This window comes from Saccopteryx bilineata, chromosome 3 (genome assembly GCF_036850765.1).
Source record: "Saccopteryx bilineata isolate mSacBil1 chromosome 3, mSacBil1_pri_phased_curated, whole genome shotgun sequence".
Classification (NCBI taxonomy): Eukaryota; Metazoa; Chordata; class Mammalia; order Chiroptera; family Emballonuridae; genus Saccopteryx; species Saccopteryx bilineata.
Genome location: NC_089492.1, coordinates 126,480,658 through 126,496,875, shown reverse-complemented (window position 1 = coordinate 126,496,875; position 16,218 = coordinate 126,480,658). Strand labels below are relative to the sequence as shown.

Genomic DNA, 16,218 nt, shown 5'->3' with positions numbered 1-16,218 from the left:
CTGAGCCAGTGACCCCTTGCTCAAGCCAGTGACTTTGGGCTCAGGTGGTAACTGCCTACAATTTCTTTTTTGGAGGCTTTTTGTTGGGTTTTGGTAAAAGTTATATAAAAAATAATTCTGGAAAGCTTTGGAACAAATTTTCTTAGGACATACCCATTCCATGAATGTTTAAAAGAATTATTCTCATACTTAACCCTTTCTTGCAGGTAATTCTCTAAAATATGTTCATCTCTTGATTTACATTGGCACTTATAGTTTATATATTTTCTTGAATTAATTTTTATAATTTATATTTTTCCCCAAACTCATCCATTTTTATCCCAAATTTAAATTATATTATAAAAATTAAAAAACAGTAACATTTAAAATGGAGTCAGGAGGGTAGAGAGAGAACTCTCATGCACACATCACTCAGTGCACACTACTGATCCCAATAGGAAGAGAGGTACTTTGCATCTCCAATAGACAAGTGAAACTCCTCTACCTAAGCAGGAGGAAGAAGAAATTCTTCCTTGCCCTGTAGCAGCTTAGACACTGGGAAATTGAAAAGTCATTATTCTTTGAACTTTCAGTTTCCTCCAATAGTTTCTTCCATTACAAGAGCTTCGCCTGACCAGGCGTTGGCGCAGTGGATAGAACATCAGACTGGGATGCGGAGGATCCAGGTTTGAGACCCTGAGGTCGCCAACTTAAGCGTGGGCTCATCTGGTTTGGGCAAAGCTCACCAGCTTGTATCCAAGGTCACTGGCTCGAGCAAGGGGTTACGGTCAAGGCACATATGAGAAAGCAATCAATGAACAACTAAGGTGTCACAACAAAAATTGATGGTTGATGCTTCTCATCTCTCTCCATTCCTGTCTGTCTGTCCCTATCTATCCCTCTCTCTGAATCTCTGTACCTCTAAAAAATAAAATTAAATTTAAAAAAAAAAGAGCTTCTCTCAAGCCTTTGAAAGAGCAGTCCTTTCCTCTCTGTTGTTTCTCTAGGCTTACTGTGGCGGTTCATTATCTGACTACATGTCCCCACTTACAGTTCCTTGTTATTCCCTAATAAACCCATTTTACTGGAGAAATATCTGGCTATTTGTTTAAGGTCAACAATGTACATTTTAATAACTTTTGGTGTAGATTATCATCACATAACTTTTAAAATCTATTCTAACTCTGAAATTATATTCTATCAGAATTTTGTCTGTTTTATGGGGGTTTTTTTCCAAAAAAATTGGCGTTTGTATTTATCCAGTTGTTCTAAATTTGTTTTATTTTATTTTATTTATTCATTTTTAGAGAGGACAGAGAAAGGGAGAGAGAAAGACAAAGAGGGAGAGAGAGGAGAGAGAGACAGAGAGAGAGAGAAGGGGGAGGAGCTGGAAGCATCAACTCCCATATGTGCCTTGATCAGGCAAGCCCAGGGTTTCGAACCGGCGACCTCAGCATTTCCAGGTCGACTCTTTATCCACTGCGTCACCACAGGTCAGGCCTAAATTTGTTTTAATTATTTTTTGCTTTTGTATGTATGTCTCCTAGCTCTTTAAATCTTTTTCTTGGAATTATTTTATTTTTGTAACTTTTAAATGGCATTCTCAGTTAATATTGTAAATTCATGTTTGATATAAAAACATTTAGGGTCCTGGCCGGTTGGCTCAGCAGTAGAGCGTCGGCCTGGCGTGCGGGGGACCCGGGTTCGATTCCCGGCCAGGGCACATAGGAGAAGCGCCCATTTGCTTCCCCACCCCACCCCCTTCCTCTCTGTCTCTCTCTTCCCCTCCCACAGCCAAGGCTCCATTGGAGCAAAGATGGCCCAGGCGCTGGGGATGGCTCCTTGGCCTCTGCCCCAGGCGCTAGAGTGGCTCTGGACTCGGCAGAGCGACGCCCCGGAGGGGCAGAGCATCGCCCCCTGGTGGGCAGAGCATCGCCCCTGGTGGGTGTGCCGGGTGGATCCTGGTCGGGCGCATGCGGGAGTCTGTCTGTCTCTTCCCGTTTCCAGCTTCAGAAAAATACAAAAAAAAAAAAAAGAAAAAAAAAAACATTTAAAGTTCTTATTATTAATATCTAAATAGTCTATAATTGTAGTTTAGTTTCTATCTTCATTACTTTGCATTTAAATTTTCAGTTGGTTGAGGCTTTTTATTTTCATATTGTTATCAATTTCTAATTTTATTATTTTGAGGTAAAAAAATATACCTTTTTAATTTCTATTTATTAAGGAATTTAGAACTATTTTCTCACTAACCTGATATATGAATTTGGGCTAGTGATGATATTTATCTAATATAAAGTCTTACATAGCTTTAAAATAAGTCATATTTTAGCATGACCAGGTGGTGGCGCAGTGGCTAGAGTGTCGACCTGGAACCCTGAGGACCCAGACTTGAAAAACTGAGGTCACCGACTTGAGCACAAGCTCATCCAGCTTGAGTGTGGAATCATAAATATGACCCCATGGTCACTGGCTTGAGCCCAAGGTCTCTGACTTGAGCAAGGGTTCACTGGCTCAGCTGGAGCCCCCCCAATCAAGGCATGTATAAAAAAGCAATCAATCGCCTGGCCTGTGGTGGTACAGTGAGTAAAGCATCGACCTGGAATGCTGAGGTTGCTGGTTTGAAACCTGGGCTTGCCTGGTCAAGGCAGATATGGGAGTTGATGCTTTCTTCTCCTCCCCTCTTTTCTCTCTCTCTCCTCTCTAAAATGAATAAATAAAATCTTTTAAAAAAGAGAGAAAGCAATCAATAAACAACTAAGTGCCACAATTACAAGTTGTGGCTTCTCATCTCGCTCCCTTCCTGTCTGTCTGCCCCTGTCTCTTTCTCTCAAAACAATTTTTTTGAGGCCCTGGCTGGTTGGCTCAGTGGTAGAGCGTCGGCCTGGTGTACAGGAGTCCCGGGTTCAGTTCCCGGCCAGGGCACACAGGAGAAGCGCCCATCTGCTTCTCTACCCCTCCCCTTCTCCTTCCTCTGTGTCTCTCTCTTCCCCTCCCGCAGCCAAGGCTCCATTGGAGCAAAGTTGGCCCGGGCGCTGAGGATGGCTCCATGGCCTCTGCCTCAGGCACTAGAATGGCTCTGGTTGCAACAGAGCAATGGCCCAGATGGGCTGAGCATCGCCCCCTGGTGGGCATGCCGGATGGATCCCAGTCGGGCGCATGCGGGAGTCTGTCTGACTGCCTCCCCGTTTCCAACTTCAGAGAAATACAAAAAAAAAATTTTTTTTTGCCTGACCTGTGGTGGTGCAGTGGATAAAGCGTCAACCTGGAAAACTGAGGTCGCTGGTTCAAAACCCTGGGCTTGCCTGGTCAAGGCACATATGGGTGTTGATGCTTCCTGCTCCTACCCCCTTCTCTCTCTCTCTCTCTCTCTCTCCTCCTCTCTCAAATGAATAAATAAAATCTTAAAAAAAAAATTTTTAATGAGTCATATTTTAAAATTTGTCTTCTTTATCTTCATTTATTATCTCTGAACTGCTAAAGACTGAAGAGTTGCCTGACCATGTGGTGGCGCAGTTTGTAGAGCATTGGCCTGGGACACCGAGGACCCAAGTTTGAAACCCCAAGGTCACTGGCTTGAGCGCTGGCTCATCTGGCTTAAGTGCAAACTCACCAGCTTGAGCGCTGGGTCTCCGGCTTGAGCGTGGGATCATAGACATGACCCCATAGTAGCTGGCTTGAAGCTCAAGGTTGCTGACTTGAGCCCAAGGTCGCTGGTTTGAGCAAGGGGTCATTAGCTCTACGGGAGCCCCCTGGTCAAGGCACATATGAGAAAGCAGTCAATAACAACTAAGGTGCCACAACTATGAGTTTATGCTTCTCATTTCTCTACTTTCCTGTCTCTCTTTTGCGCTAAAAAAAAAAAAAAGACTCAAGAGTCGTGATACAATTTCCTATTACAATTCTTTTCCTCGGAATGTCTTCTACTTCTACAAGAGTTTAAGTATTGTAATGCAGTATTTTTGACACATCAGAGTTATTGACAGATGTTGTATCTACCTTAAACAAAGTCCAATATTTCTCCAGCAAAATAAGTTTATTTGGGAACAATAAAGAATTGCAGTTTAGGATATGCAGCCTAATGGCAAACCTTGTGCAAGTCCAGGGAACAAAGGTGAGGAACTGTTCTTTTATAGAGGAAAGGGGGCTGTTTATTTTTTTTATTTTTTTTATGAATAAATTTTTATTAATTTTAATGGGGTGACATCAATAAATCAAGGTACATATATTCAAAGAAAACATGTCCAGGTTATCTTGTCATTCAATTATGTTGCATACCCATCACCCGAAGTCAGATTGTCCTCCGTCTCCTTCTTTCTAGTTTTCTTTGTGCCCCTCCCCCTCCCCCTCCCCAAAAGGGGGCTGTTTAAAGGGGATTGTTGTAAACAATGAGGAATGTAAACATTGGAGGAAAGGGGGAGTTTGAAGTGTAGTGACTTTTCATTGGCTGAGTAGTTGCCACGTGAGACAATTCTTCCTTCTTTAGTGGAGTAGAAACACATCTTCATGAGGAGATGGAAAGTATTCTTGTCCTGTTTGGGGTAACTGACAATGAGTGGTAGAGATCTGAGAGCTCCCCGCTTAGGCTCTTCCAAGTCTAATTTAAATGAGGTTTCTGTTTATTGATCTTCACATTGTCAATGTAAATTATATATGGTACTTGTCTTAGTCCATGGAAGCTGCTATACAGAATATCATAAACTAGGTGACTTTTTTTTTTCTTTTTTTAGTGAGAGAGAAAGACAGGAAAGGAGAGATGAAAAATCATATTATAGTTGTAGCACCTTAGTTGTTCATTGATTGCTTTCTCAATGTGTCTTGACACGGGGGAGGGGGGGATTCCAGCCAAGCCAGTGACTTTGGGGTCATGTCTATGATCCCATGCTCAGGCCAGCAACCCTATGCTCAAGCTGATGAGCCTTACTCAAACCAGAGGAGCCCGCACTCAAGTCAGCGACCACAAGGTTTCAAACCTGGAACCTCTGCATCCCAGTCCTATGCTCTATCCATTGCACCACTGCCTGGTCAGGCTAAATCAGGCATGGCCAACAGTTTTTGCCCCCAGGCCAGATTAGAAAGAAAACTTTTTTCACGGGCCGGATGAAATATTAAAATTAAAAAATGTTGCCTGGGCCCTGGCCGGTTGGCTCAGTGGTAGAGAGTTGGCCTGGCGTGCAGAAGTCCCGGGTTCGATTGCCGGTCAGGGCACACAGGAGAAGCACCCATCTGCTTCTCCACCCCTCCCCCTCTCCTTCCTCTCTGTCTCTCTCTTCCCCTCCCGCAGCCGAGGCTCCACTGGAGCAAAGATGGCCCGGGCGCTGGGGATGGCTCTTTGGCCTCTGCCCCAGGCACTAGAGTGGCTCTGGTCGCAACAGAGCGACCCCCCCCCCCCGAGGGGCAGAGCATCGCCCCCTGGTGGGCGTACCGGGTGGATCCTGGTCGGGAGCATGCGGGAGTCTGTCTGACTGTCTCTCCCCGGCTTCAGAAAAATACAGAAAAAAGAGGGAAAAAAAATGTTGCCTGACCTGTAGTGGCACAGTGGATAAAGTGTTGACCTGGGAACGCTGAGGTCACTGGTTCAAAACCCTGGGCTTGCCTGGCCAAGGCACATATGAGAGTTGATGCTTTCTGCTCCTCTCCCTTCTCTCTCTCTCTCTCTCTCTCTCTCACTCTCTCTCTCTCTGTGTCTAAAAAGAACTGAATAAAGTTAAAAATAAAATTTTAAAATGTTAAATACAAAAATGATTTAAGTAAACAAAATTTTATTATGTAATTTGTTTATGAATAAATGTAAGTGAGTGAAAAAAAATTTAATATACAATATTATTTTAATAAAATATAATTACATACTGTATAAATATCCAAACTGTATCACAATCAATCAAAACAATATTCAATTAATAGAATGAGTTTGAAGGGGTTATATCGTAAATAAAACAATTATTTCGTTTTACAAACAGCCTGGACACGTTTTCAGTTATCAACTGCAGCTATTGTGTATGCCAGGGGTCCCCAAACTTTTTACACAGGGGGCCAGTTCACAGTTCCTCAGACCGTTGGAGGGCCGGACTATAAAAAAAACTATGAACAAATCCCTGTGCACAATGCACATATCTTATTTTAAAGTAAAAAAACAAAACAGGAACAAATACAATATTTAAAATAAAGAACAAGTAAATTTAAATCAACAAACTGACCCGCATTTCAATGGGAACTATGCTCCTCTCACTGACCACCAATGAAAGAGGTGCCCCTTCTGGAAGTGTGGTGGGGTCCGGATAAATGGCCTCAGGGCCACATGCGGCCCACAGGCCGTAGTTTGGGGACCCCTGGTGTATGCTACAATGCCACTTGATTCAGCACATTTGACCACAAAAATAATGAATTGTTTGACCTTGGGTGCGCACTTGCAAACTCCGCCTAAAAGAATGTGGGTTTCACATAGCCGCTAAACGTCAAACAGTTCATATCGAGTACAGACGAGTACAAAAGTTGTAAATTTTTATAATGGAATTTTTTTTTTTAAATAAAGAAGTATCATAAATCCATTCGACCAATTATTGGAAGTTAACCCTAGATTATTCACATGCGGAATTCTTTTCCGTGTATCACTATCTTCTTAAATATCTTGATTTCCAATAATCAAAGACGCTTCTGCTTCTGAGTAGCTGAGATTTTAAAGTAGTGGAGAATATTAAAAATCTAATCGCAGGCTGGGCCCTGGCCGGTTGGCTCAGCGGTAGAGCGTTGGCCTGGCGTGCAGGAGTCCCGGGTTCGATTCCTGGCCAGGGCACACAGGAGAAGCGCCCATCTGCTTCTCCACCCCTCCCCCTCTCCTTCCTCTCTGTCTCTCTCTTCCCCTCCCGCAGCCGAGGCTCCACTGGAGCAAAGATGGCCCGGGCGCTGGGGATGGCTCTGTGGCCTCTGCCTCAGGCGCTAGAATGGCTCTGGATGCAACAGAGTGACGCCCCAGAGGTGCAGAACATCGCCCCCTGGTGGGCATGCCTGGTGGATCCCGGTCGGGCGCATGCAAGAGTCTGTCTGACTGCCTCCCCGTTTCCAGCTTCGGAAAAATGAAAAAAAAAAAAAAAAATCGCGGGCTGCATGATCTCATTACAGGGGCCGGATCCGGCTCACAGGCTGTATGTTGGCTATGCCTGGGCTAAACTATGTTTCTTACAAACAAGAGCAAAATATTTATCTTAGTTTGGGAGGCTGGGAAGTCCAAGATCAAGGCATTGGCTAATTCAATGTTTGGTGAGGGCTGACTTCCTAATTCATAGATGGCAATCTCACATGGACAGAAAGGGTGGAGAGTCTCTTTTTGTGACAGAGACAGACAAAGAGAGAGAGGGACAGACACACAGGAAGAGAGATGAGAAGCATCAATTCTTTGTTATGACACACCTTAGTTGTTCACTGATTACTTTCTCATATGTGCCTTGACTGGGGGGCTACAGCAGAGCAAGTGACCCCTTGCTCAAGCCAGTAACCTCGGGGTTTCGAACCTGGGTCCTCTGTGTCCCAGTCCAATGCTCTATCCATTGTACTACTGCCTGGTCAGACAGGTGAAGGGTCTCTTATAAGAGCATTCATTCTTCAGGGCTCTACCCTTATGACCTAAGCACCTCTCAAAAGGCCCACCTCCAGATACCATCACAATAGGGCAGGGGTCCCCAAACTACGGCCCACGGGCTGCATGCGGCCCCCCGAGGCCATTTATCCGGCCCCCACTGCACTTCTAGAAGGGGCACCGGTGGTCAGTGAGAGGAGCATAGTTCCCATTGAAATACTGGTCAGTTTGTTGATTTAAATTTACTTGTTCTTTATTTTAAATATTGTATTTGTTCCTGTTTTGTTTTTTTACTTTAAAATAAGATATGTGCAGTGTGCATAGGGATTTGTTCATAGTTTTTTTTATAGTCCGGCCCTCCAATGGTCTGAGGGACAGTGAACTGGCCCCTGTGTAAAAAGTTTGGGGGCCCCTGCAATAGGGGTTAGCTTTTCCATTTATGAATTTTGGAAGCATACAAACATTCAGTCTGTAGCAATACTTTATCAGTATAAAAATAAATTTTGTCCTTAAATTTCTTTGTCCAGTATTACAATAGTAACACCAGCTTTCTTTTATCAGTTTTCTGTTTACCATCCTTTTACTTTTAACTTTTTTGTGACACTTTGTTTTGGTTGAATCTCTTATTAACATTGTATCATATATCCTGACCAGGCGATGGCGTAGTGGATAAGCATCGGACTAGGATGCGGAAGACCCAGGTTTGAGACCCTAAGTTGCCAGCTTGAGTGCGGGCTCATCTGGTTTGAGCAAAGCTCACCAGCTTGGACCCAAGGTCACTGGCTCAATCAAGCAAGGGGTTACGGCCCTGGCCGGTTAGCTCAGTGGCAGAGCATCGGCCTGGCGTGCAGGAGTCCCGGGTTCGATTCCTGGCCAGGGCACACAGGAGAAGCGCCCATCTGCTTCTCCACCCCTCCCCCTCTCCTTCCTCTCTGTCTCTCTCTTCCCCTCCCACAGCCAAGGCTCCGTTGGAGCAAAGTTGGCCCAGACGCTGAGGATGGCTCTGTGCCCTCTGCCTCAGGCGCTAGAATGGCTCTGATTGCGGCAGAGCAACGCCCTGGATGGGCAGAGCATCACCCCCTGGTGGGCGTGCCGGGTGGATCCTGGTGGGGTGCATGCGGGAGTCTGTCTGACTGCCTCCCCGTTTCCAACTTAAGAAAAATGCAAAAAAAAAGGGGGGGGCGTTACTCGGTCTGCTGAAGGCCCACAGTCAGGCACATATGAGAAAGCAATCAATGAACAACTAAAATGTCGCAATGAAAAACTAATAATTGATGCTTCTCATCATTCCTGTCCATCCCTCTCTCTGACTCACTCTGTCTCTGTAAAAAAAAAAATTAAAAAAAAATTGTATAGTTGAGTTAATTTTAATAATTTATCCTATTTATTATAATTGATATAATTGGTCTTCTGTCTTGTTTTGCTTTGTGGTTTGCAAAATGGACTGTGTTTTTTGTTCTTGTTTCCATAGTTTTGAAGGTGTTATTATATTCTTAAATTTTGTTGGAATTTTTATATTTCTCATAAGCATTCTTTAACCTATGGTTTTTGTTGTTGTTTTTTGGTTTTGTTTTAGAGAGACAGACAGGAAGGGAGAGAGATGAGAAGAATCAACTCATAGTTGCAGCACTTTAGTTGTTCATTATTGCTTCTCATACGTGCCTTGGCTGGGGGGCTTCAGCTGAGCCAGTAACCCCTTGCTCAAGCCAGCAACCTTGGGCTTCAAGCCAGCTACCATGGGGTCATGTCTATGATCCCATGCTCAAGCTGGATGAGTGCACACTCAGGCTGGGGACCTTGGGTTTTCAAGCCTGGGATTTCAGTGTCCCAGGTCAACAATCTATCCACTGCACCACCACTGGTTAGGCCCTAAGTTTTTCATGTTTAAATATTTGATCCTCTGAAATTTATTTTGATGTAAAATATGGAATGAGATTCTGCCCCCTTTTATTTTCTTGTTGATAGTTATCTGCTTGATGCGATAGTTATCTGCATGATTAAGGTGACCAACTTTTACAATGAAAAGGAGGACAAAAATAAATTGAAGAAAACAATATCGTATATAAAAGAAACATTTTATTTATTGCAACAATAATACACTATATATAAATGCATAATAAAAACATTTGTAATATTTTATATTATAATTATGCTTACATGCCTATTAATTTTTAATAATTTTAATAATTGTAAGAAAAAATACTCATTTAAATACAAATATGTCACATCACACGCAATGGATCGACTCTGCATCGATCGAATACGGACATTTACAGATTAGTGTTCCAATATCAAAAAGGAGGACATGTAGGAGGACACTCTGAGGGAGGACAGAACTTACAAAAGAAAGACTGTCCTCCTTAAAGGAGTACGATTGGTCACCTTATGCATGATGCATACCACTTATTATAAGAAACACTTACCTGTATTTCTTTTACTAATTAAAAATGCTGCCTTTACCTTATACTAAATTTCTATTTCTATTCTATTTGTGTCCATTTTGGATCTTTCTGTTTTGTTCTTTTAGTCTTATCTTAATATGTGCCAGTACCACACTCTTTTGATTATTATTTTTTTAAGATTTTATTTATTGGTTTTACAGAGGGGAGAGTGGCGAGAAACTGTAGAGACCCTGAATAGGAACATAGAACAGGGACACAGTTCAGTGCAAAAGCCACAGTGGTATCACTGACAGATGTACAGAACACAATACAATAGGGATATAATTAGCAATTCTGATTAATCAGTAGATGGGGTAGACATCCCAGAAGTGAGCTACTTCCCCTGCTCTTTTGTCCACTCTAAAGAAGTTCCCCTTCCTGATTTCCTCACTCTTGTCTCTGCTTCTATTTGTATACATCAATAAATACCCGTAGGGACTGGGGGTCAGAACTGGTCTCATGAAACCTGTACAAGGGACTGTGAGGTGGTCTCCCTAGGTCCCTTGGTGCACTTCATCTGGTCTCCAAGTATTGTCTCCACAAAAAGAAACATTGACTCATAGCTGCTTCACTTTAGTTGCTCTTAGCTTGCTTGTCATATGTGCCTTGACTAGGTAAGCCCAGGGCTTCAAACCAGTGACCTCAGCTTCCCAGGTCGATGTTCCATCCACTGTGCCACCATATTCTTTCAGTAATTAAGGATTTGTAATATAGAACCACATAAATTTTAATTCTATTTATTTGTTTTATTTTTTAAAATATTTTATTTATTTATTTATTTTGGAGAGAGGAGAGAGAGAGAGTTGGGGGGAGGAAGGAATGGGAACCACCAACTTGCAGTTGCTTCTTGTATGTGCCTTGACTAGGCAAGCGGGGAGTTTGAACCAGCGACTTCAGCATTCCAGGTCAAGCCTTCTCACTGCGCCACCACAGGTCAGGCTTTTCTGGTTTCCTTGAAACAACCGTTTCTTACTAGTCTCACTTTTAATTTCATCCAGCTGTTCTGTCCTCTCAGTCTGGCTCTCCTTATGATTCTTTTGGCCCTATTTTCATAAAGCCTGGGGTTATTTTATTCAATGCCAGACAGTTCCCTGAAATTTATTTTGGATAGATAAAGCAGTAATTGCTTTTACCTTCTTTTCTTCCTGTGGTTGTTTTTCTCCCCCTCCCCCCCCATACAGGGTTTGTTTGTTTTATTTTTTCTTTTTTATTCCTGAACAGAGTAAGATCTGTCCAGACTCAAATTTTGGAATTGTACTAATCAGTGTTCCTTTCTTGTTCTTTTTTTGTCTTCAGGCAACACTTCCCCAGATCAAAAGGAGCCAACCCCTTTCATCATCGAGTGGATCCCAGATATCCTTCCTCAATCTAAGATTGGTGAGCTGCGGATCAAGTTTGAGTATGGTCACCACCGGAACGGGCATGTGGCAGAGTACCAAGACCAGCGCCCCTCCCTTGGCCAGCCCTTGGAACTGGCCCCTCTGACCACCATCACTTTCCCTTGAGGCAAAACAAGAGTAGTTTAATGCTAAATTTGCACATCACCACCCCTTGACAACTTTAAATACCAGTTAGATACTTAACTGGCCCTGTTCCTTAGTGAACTGCTTTTGCTAAAATGGAGTTGTTGTTTTTTTTTTAAGATTTTATTTACTCATTTTTAGAGAGAGGAGTCAGAGAGAAAGGTGAGGGAGAGGGGCAGGAAACAACTTGTCATTGCCTTGACCGCGTAAGCACAAGGCCTCGAACCAGCGACCTCAGCTTTCCAGGTTGATGGTGCTTTATCCACTGCACTACCACAGGTCAAGCTAAAATGCAGTTTCTTAATGCATTCAAGTGGATTCTGTTGAAGAAAAACTCTTCTTGTAAATAGCCTTTTTGGTGCTGATGTGTATAGTCTTCATTATAAATGAAGTGGTATATCTGACTAGAGCTTTTAAAGGAACAAAAGAAAACCAGCTCATTTTCCTTCTTAAAGGATTCACCTTTAGAGTTTGTCTCAATCTTTGAAGTAATTAGCAAAACTCCACCTTGCACTAACAACATTGGAAAGTTAATACCCTGGTTAAGAATAATGTTAAGGGCAATCCTAGCAGAGTTCCCTTTTATTCTGTTATCAAATAAAACACAGTGTCATTAGTTTTTCTAAATTATATTTCATGTTGGCCTGATTATAAAATTATGAACCTTTGGTGGGGGGGATTTAGGTGATAGGGAAATAGGAAAAAGAGGTCCAGGTGTGAAGGGAATATTGACAAGTCAAACTAATGCTTGTGATTGCTTTTTCACTTGATATTTATTTCCTTCTTTAAAAAGTTTAACCTTTTGCCTGACCAGGCAGTAGCGCAGTGGATAGAGCGTCGGACTGGAATGCAGAGGACCCAGGTTCGAAACCCCGAGGTTGCCAGCTTGAGCACAAGCTCATCTGGCTTGAGCAAAAAAAGCTCACCAGCTTGTACCCAAGGTCGCTGGCTCGAGCAAGGGGTTACTTGGTCTGCTGAAGACCCGCGGTCAAGGCACATATGAGAAAGCAATCAATGAACTAGGGTGCCACAACGAAAAACTGATGATTAATACTTCTCATCTCTCTCCGTTCCTGACTGTCCCTATCTATCCCTCTCTCTGACTCTGTCTCTGAATAAAAAATAATAAAATTTAAAAAAAGTTTAACCTTTTAAGTAGGTAAAATTCAGTTCCTACTTCTGGGTTCATTGACTAGAATGGAGATAAGAAAGACAAAGAAGTGGAAGCCTATTTTCAAGGAGAAAAGGAAATGAACACTTCCTATATGCCAATAGGTGCCAGGTTCTTTTATTTGCATTCCTACTTTTTCCCCCTCATGCATTTGTGTGAGAGAGAAAGACAGGAAAGGAGAAAGATGAGAAGCATCAACTTGTAGTTGTGGCGCCTTTAGTTGTTCATGGATTGCTTCTTATATAGCCTTAACCAGGAGACTCCAGCTGAGCCAATGACGCCTTGCTTAAGCCAGTGACCATGGGGTCAGGTCTATGATCTCACACTCAAGTCGATGACCGTGCGCTCAAGCTAGTTAGCCTGTGCTCAAGCCAGTGACCTCGGTGTTCTGAACCTGGGACCTCAGCATCCCAGGTTGACACTATCCACTGCACAATCACAGGCCCTACTTAATTATTTTTCTCATTTGGCCTTAAAATTTTTTTAAACTGATTTTAGGGGGAGAGAGAGAGAAAGAAACTTTAATTTGTTGTTTCATTATTTATGCATTACTTGGTTTCTTGTATGTGCCCTGAGCTGGCATCAAACCAGGCAACTATGGTATATGGAGATGATGCTCTGACCAACTGAGCTACTCAGCCAGGGCCTCATTTAGTCTTTATTATTCCTTGAATATTAGGTATTACCCCTTCTTTTATAAAGTTAAAGGCACAGCCTCTCTGAGGTTAAGTATCTTGCTGGAAACAATTAAAAATAATGTTTTGTTTTACTCCAAAGTAAACTAAAAAAAAATATTTACAGAGAGGAAGGGGAAGAGAGAGACAGGAACATGGATCTGTTTCTGTATGTGCCCTGACTGGGATTGAATTGGTAACCTCTGTGCTTCAGGACTACTCTCTAAGCAACAGCTATTCCACCAGGGCTCCACTTTATCACATTGCTTTGTATAAATTCCTTATAATCCATTGACCTTGGGAAGGAAAGAAAAGTCCATAAGAAGTTCTCTCTGGTTTGCTTTTGATTGCAAATAACAAAAACTCAACTGTCATCAACTTAGACAAAAATGGGAATGAATAACTAGTTCATGGACACTAAAATAGGGCTAGACAAGCAATTGGCGTAGAGCTGGGTGTGGTTGGGCCTCAGAACCCTAGAGCATTTTGGTGTTAACCTATCATGTCCCTGCTTCTATTAGATCTGCTGTCATTTCATGCTTGCTAGTATTTAGAAGAGTGACAGGCCACTAGGAGACCTCCAGAAAATCTGACTCTAAGAACTGCCCACCTAAGTGAAGGTCTGTAGGCTTGCTCAAAGATCCAGATGTCATCAGCCCTGTGGCCTTCTGGGCCCAGCAATTCTCAATCAAATAAGTCTATCCCATCTTTCAGTGATTACTGTTGTCTGGTCTGCCAATATCCTGCCCTTCCCTCCAGCCCACATGTGTATACACATACATGCACACACATCACACACACTCCAGCCCCCAGCCCTAGCCATTTACAGATTGCAACCTGTGTATGTCATAGAACCAGGCACTGTCAGAAAGAGCCCAGAACTTGTCCTCCACTAGAACCCAAGGAAAGCCCACTCTATCTGCTAAAAGTGAAGAAAGGAAAGGGCTTTCTTCCCCAGTCCTCTCAGTGAAATGGACCCTCTCAAGGATAAGTTACAAACACATAAAAAGTCAGCCACAAAGACAACTCTTGTGTTTACTTTTTAAGTTTTTTTTAAATTTTATTTATTCATTTTTATAGAGGAGAGAGAGAGGGAGAGAGAGAGAGGAGAGAGAGAGAGAGAGAAGGGGGGAGGAGCAGGAAGTATCAACTCCCCTATGTGCCTTGACCAGGCAAGCCCAGGGTTTTGAACCGGCGACCTCAGCATTTCCAGGTCGACGCTTTATCCACTGCGCCACCACAGGTCAGGCCTTGTGTTTACTTTTTTGTGAACTTTCCCAAGATGGACTGGCTTACCCCCTTATTTCTCTTTTCTATCTACCAGATTCTAATTTTCTAGCCTGCCTTTGCATCTTGTGCCATTTTCAGATACTCCTTTATTTGTTAAACCACCTTTGAGACCATATTCTCCATCTACCTTCTCTCCAGTCACCCAGATCTGCAAGCTCCCTTCATGTCTACCATTCCACCTGCCTTGCCAAGGGAGCAGATTGACTTGTTTTAAAACTGTACCTTAGCCTGACCAGGCAGTGGTGCAGTGAATAGTCCATCGGACTAGGATGCAGAGAACCCAGGTTCAAAACCCTGTGAACCCTGTGGTTGCCAGCTTGAGTGTAGGCTCACTGACTTGAATGTGGGGTAGCCGGGCCGGCTTAAGCGCAGGGTCACTGGCTTGAGCGTGGGATTATAGACATGACTCCATGGTTGCTGGCTTGAAGCCCAAGGTCACTGGCTTGAGCAAGGGGTCACTTGCTCTGCTGTAGCCCAGGGCCCCGGTTAAGGCACATATGAGAAAGCAATCAATGAACAACTAAGGACTCGCAACAAAGAATTGATGCTTCTCATCTCTCTCTCCCTTTCTGTCTGTCTCTATCTGTCCCTCTCTCTGTCAAAAAAAATCCCCCCCCAAAACGACAGAAAAAAGCCCTATACCTTAATGTGCATAGGAATTACCCAGGAATCTAGTTAAGAAGTGCCTATTCTGATTTAGAAGTTCTAGGGTGGGGTCCAAGATTCTCCATTTGTAACGTCAAGCTGAATGCAGCAAGTACTGAACTACAGACATGCAGACGGACTAAGATTGCACTTTGAGTAGTAAGACTTAATGCCTGACCTGGTCTTGTGACTCACACCTTTCAATGTCACCAATGGGGGCAGTGCTGGAGGTCAATGAAAGCAAATAGTGGTCCTTACCTGTAACTAGGGCACTAGCTAGCACAGGGGTCGGGAACCTATGGCTTGCGAGCCAGATGTGGCTCTTTTGATGGCTGCATCTGGCTCGCAGACAAATCTTTAATAAAAAATAATGATGTTAAAAATATAAAACTTTCTCATGTATTACAATCCATTCATTTCCTACCGCTGGTGTTCATGGTTGTGGGTGGCTGGAGCCAATCACAGCTGTCCTCCGGGTCAACAACAAATTTTTATTGGATAATGCGTAAGGTACACAGGTCGTTGTATGGCTCTCATGGAATTACATTTTAAAATATGTGGTGTTCATGGCTTTCTCAGCCAGAAAGGTTCCTGACCCCTGATAGCACATAGCTAGGTGGTTTAAGGCAGTGGCTTAGTGCGAGCTGCTTTATGGCATGCTTGTATGAAGTTATTCCTTCTGATGAAGGCACTAACCTTGCTTCAACTCAACAGCCCCAGAAGAGGACCATGGGTCTGCAATCATATACATTTCCAGTTCTGCCTTCTCCCCAGTGCATTTTCTATATTCCCCCTACATCCACCATTCTAAGGTCCAGATTTAAACCCTGGGTTCAAACCCCTACTCTTCCACCTGCTTATTAATCCTCTGAACCTGTTTCCTCACTTGGAGCATGTGCATGTAAAGAGAGAGAGAGAGAGA

General features: G+C 43.2%; 1 protein-coding gene across 3 annotated transcripts in view; it reads left to right on the top strand.

The window, feature by feature from the left end:
• Window positions 1-16,218, top strand: part of C3H2orf42 (chromosome 3 C2orf42 homolog) — a 170,856-nt gene that overhangs the window by 38,236 nt on the left and 116,402 nt on the right. For all 3 annotated transcript variants that reach the window (XM_066267326.1, XM_066267324.1, XM_066267325.1), the window contains one exon: window positions 11,290-14,604. In XM_066267326.1, coding sequence (XP_066123423.1) covers window positions 11,290-11,478 — 189 coding nt within the window. In that variant the 3' untranslated portion in view covers window positions 11,479-14,604. The remainder of the gene's footprint in view (window positions 1-11,289; window positions 14,605-16,218) is intronic.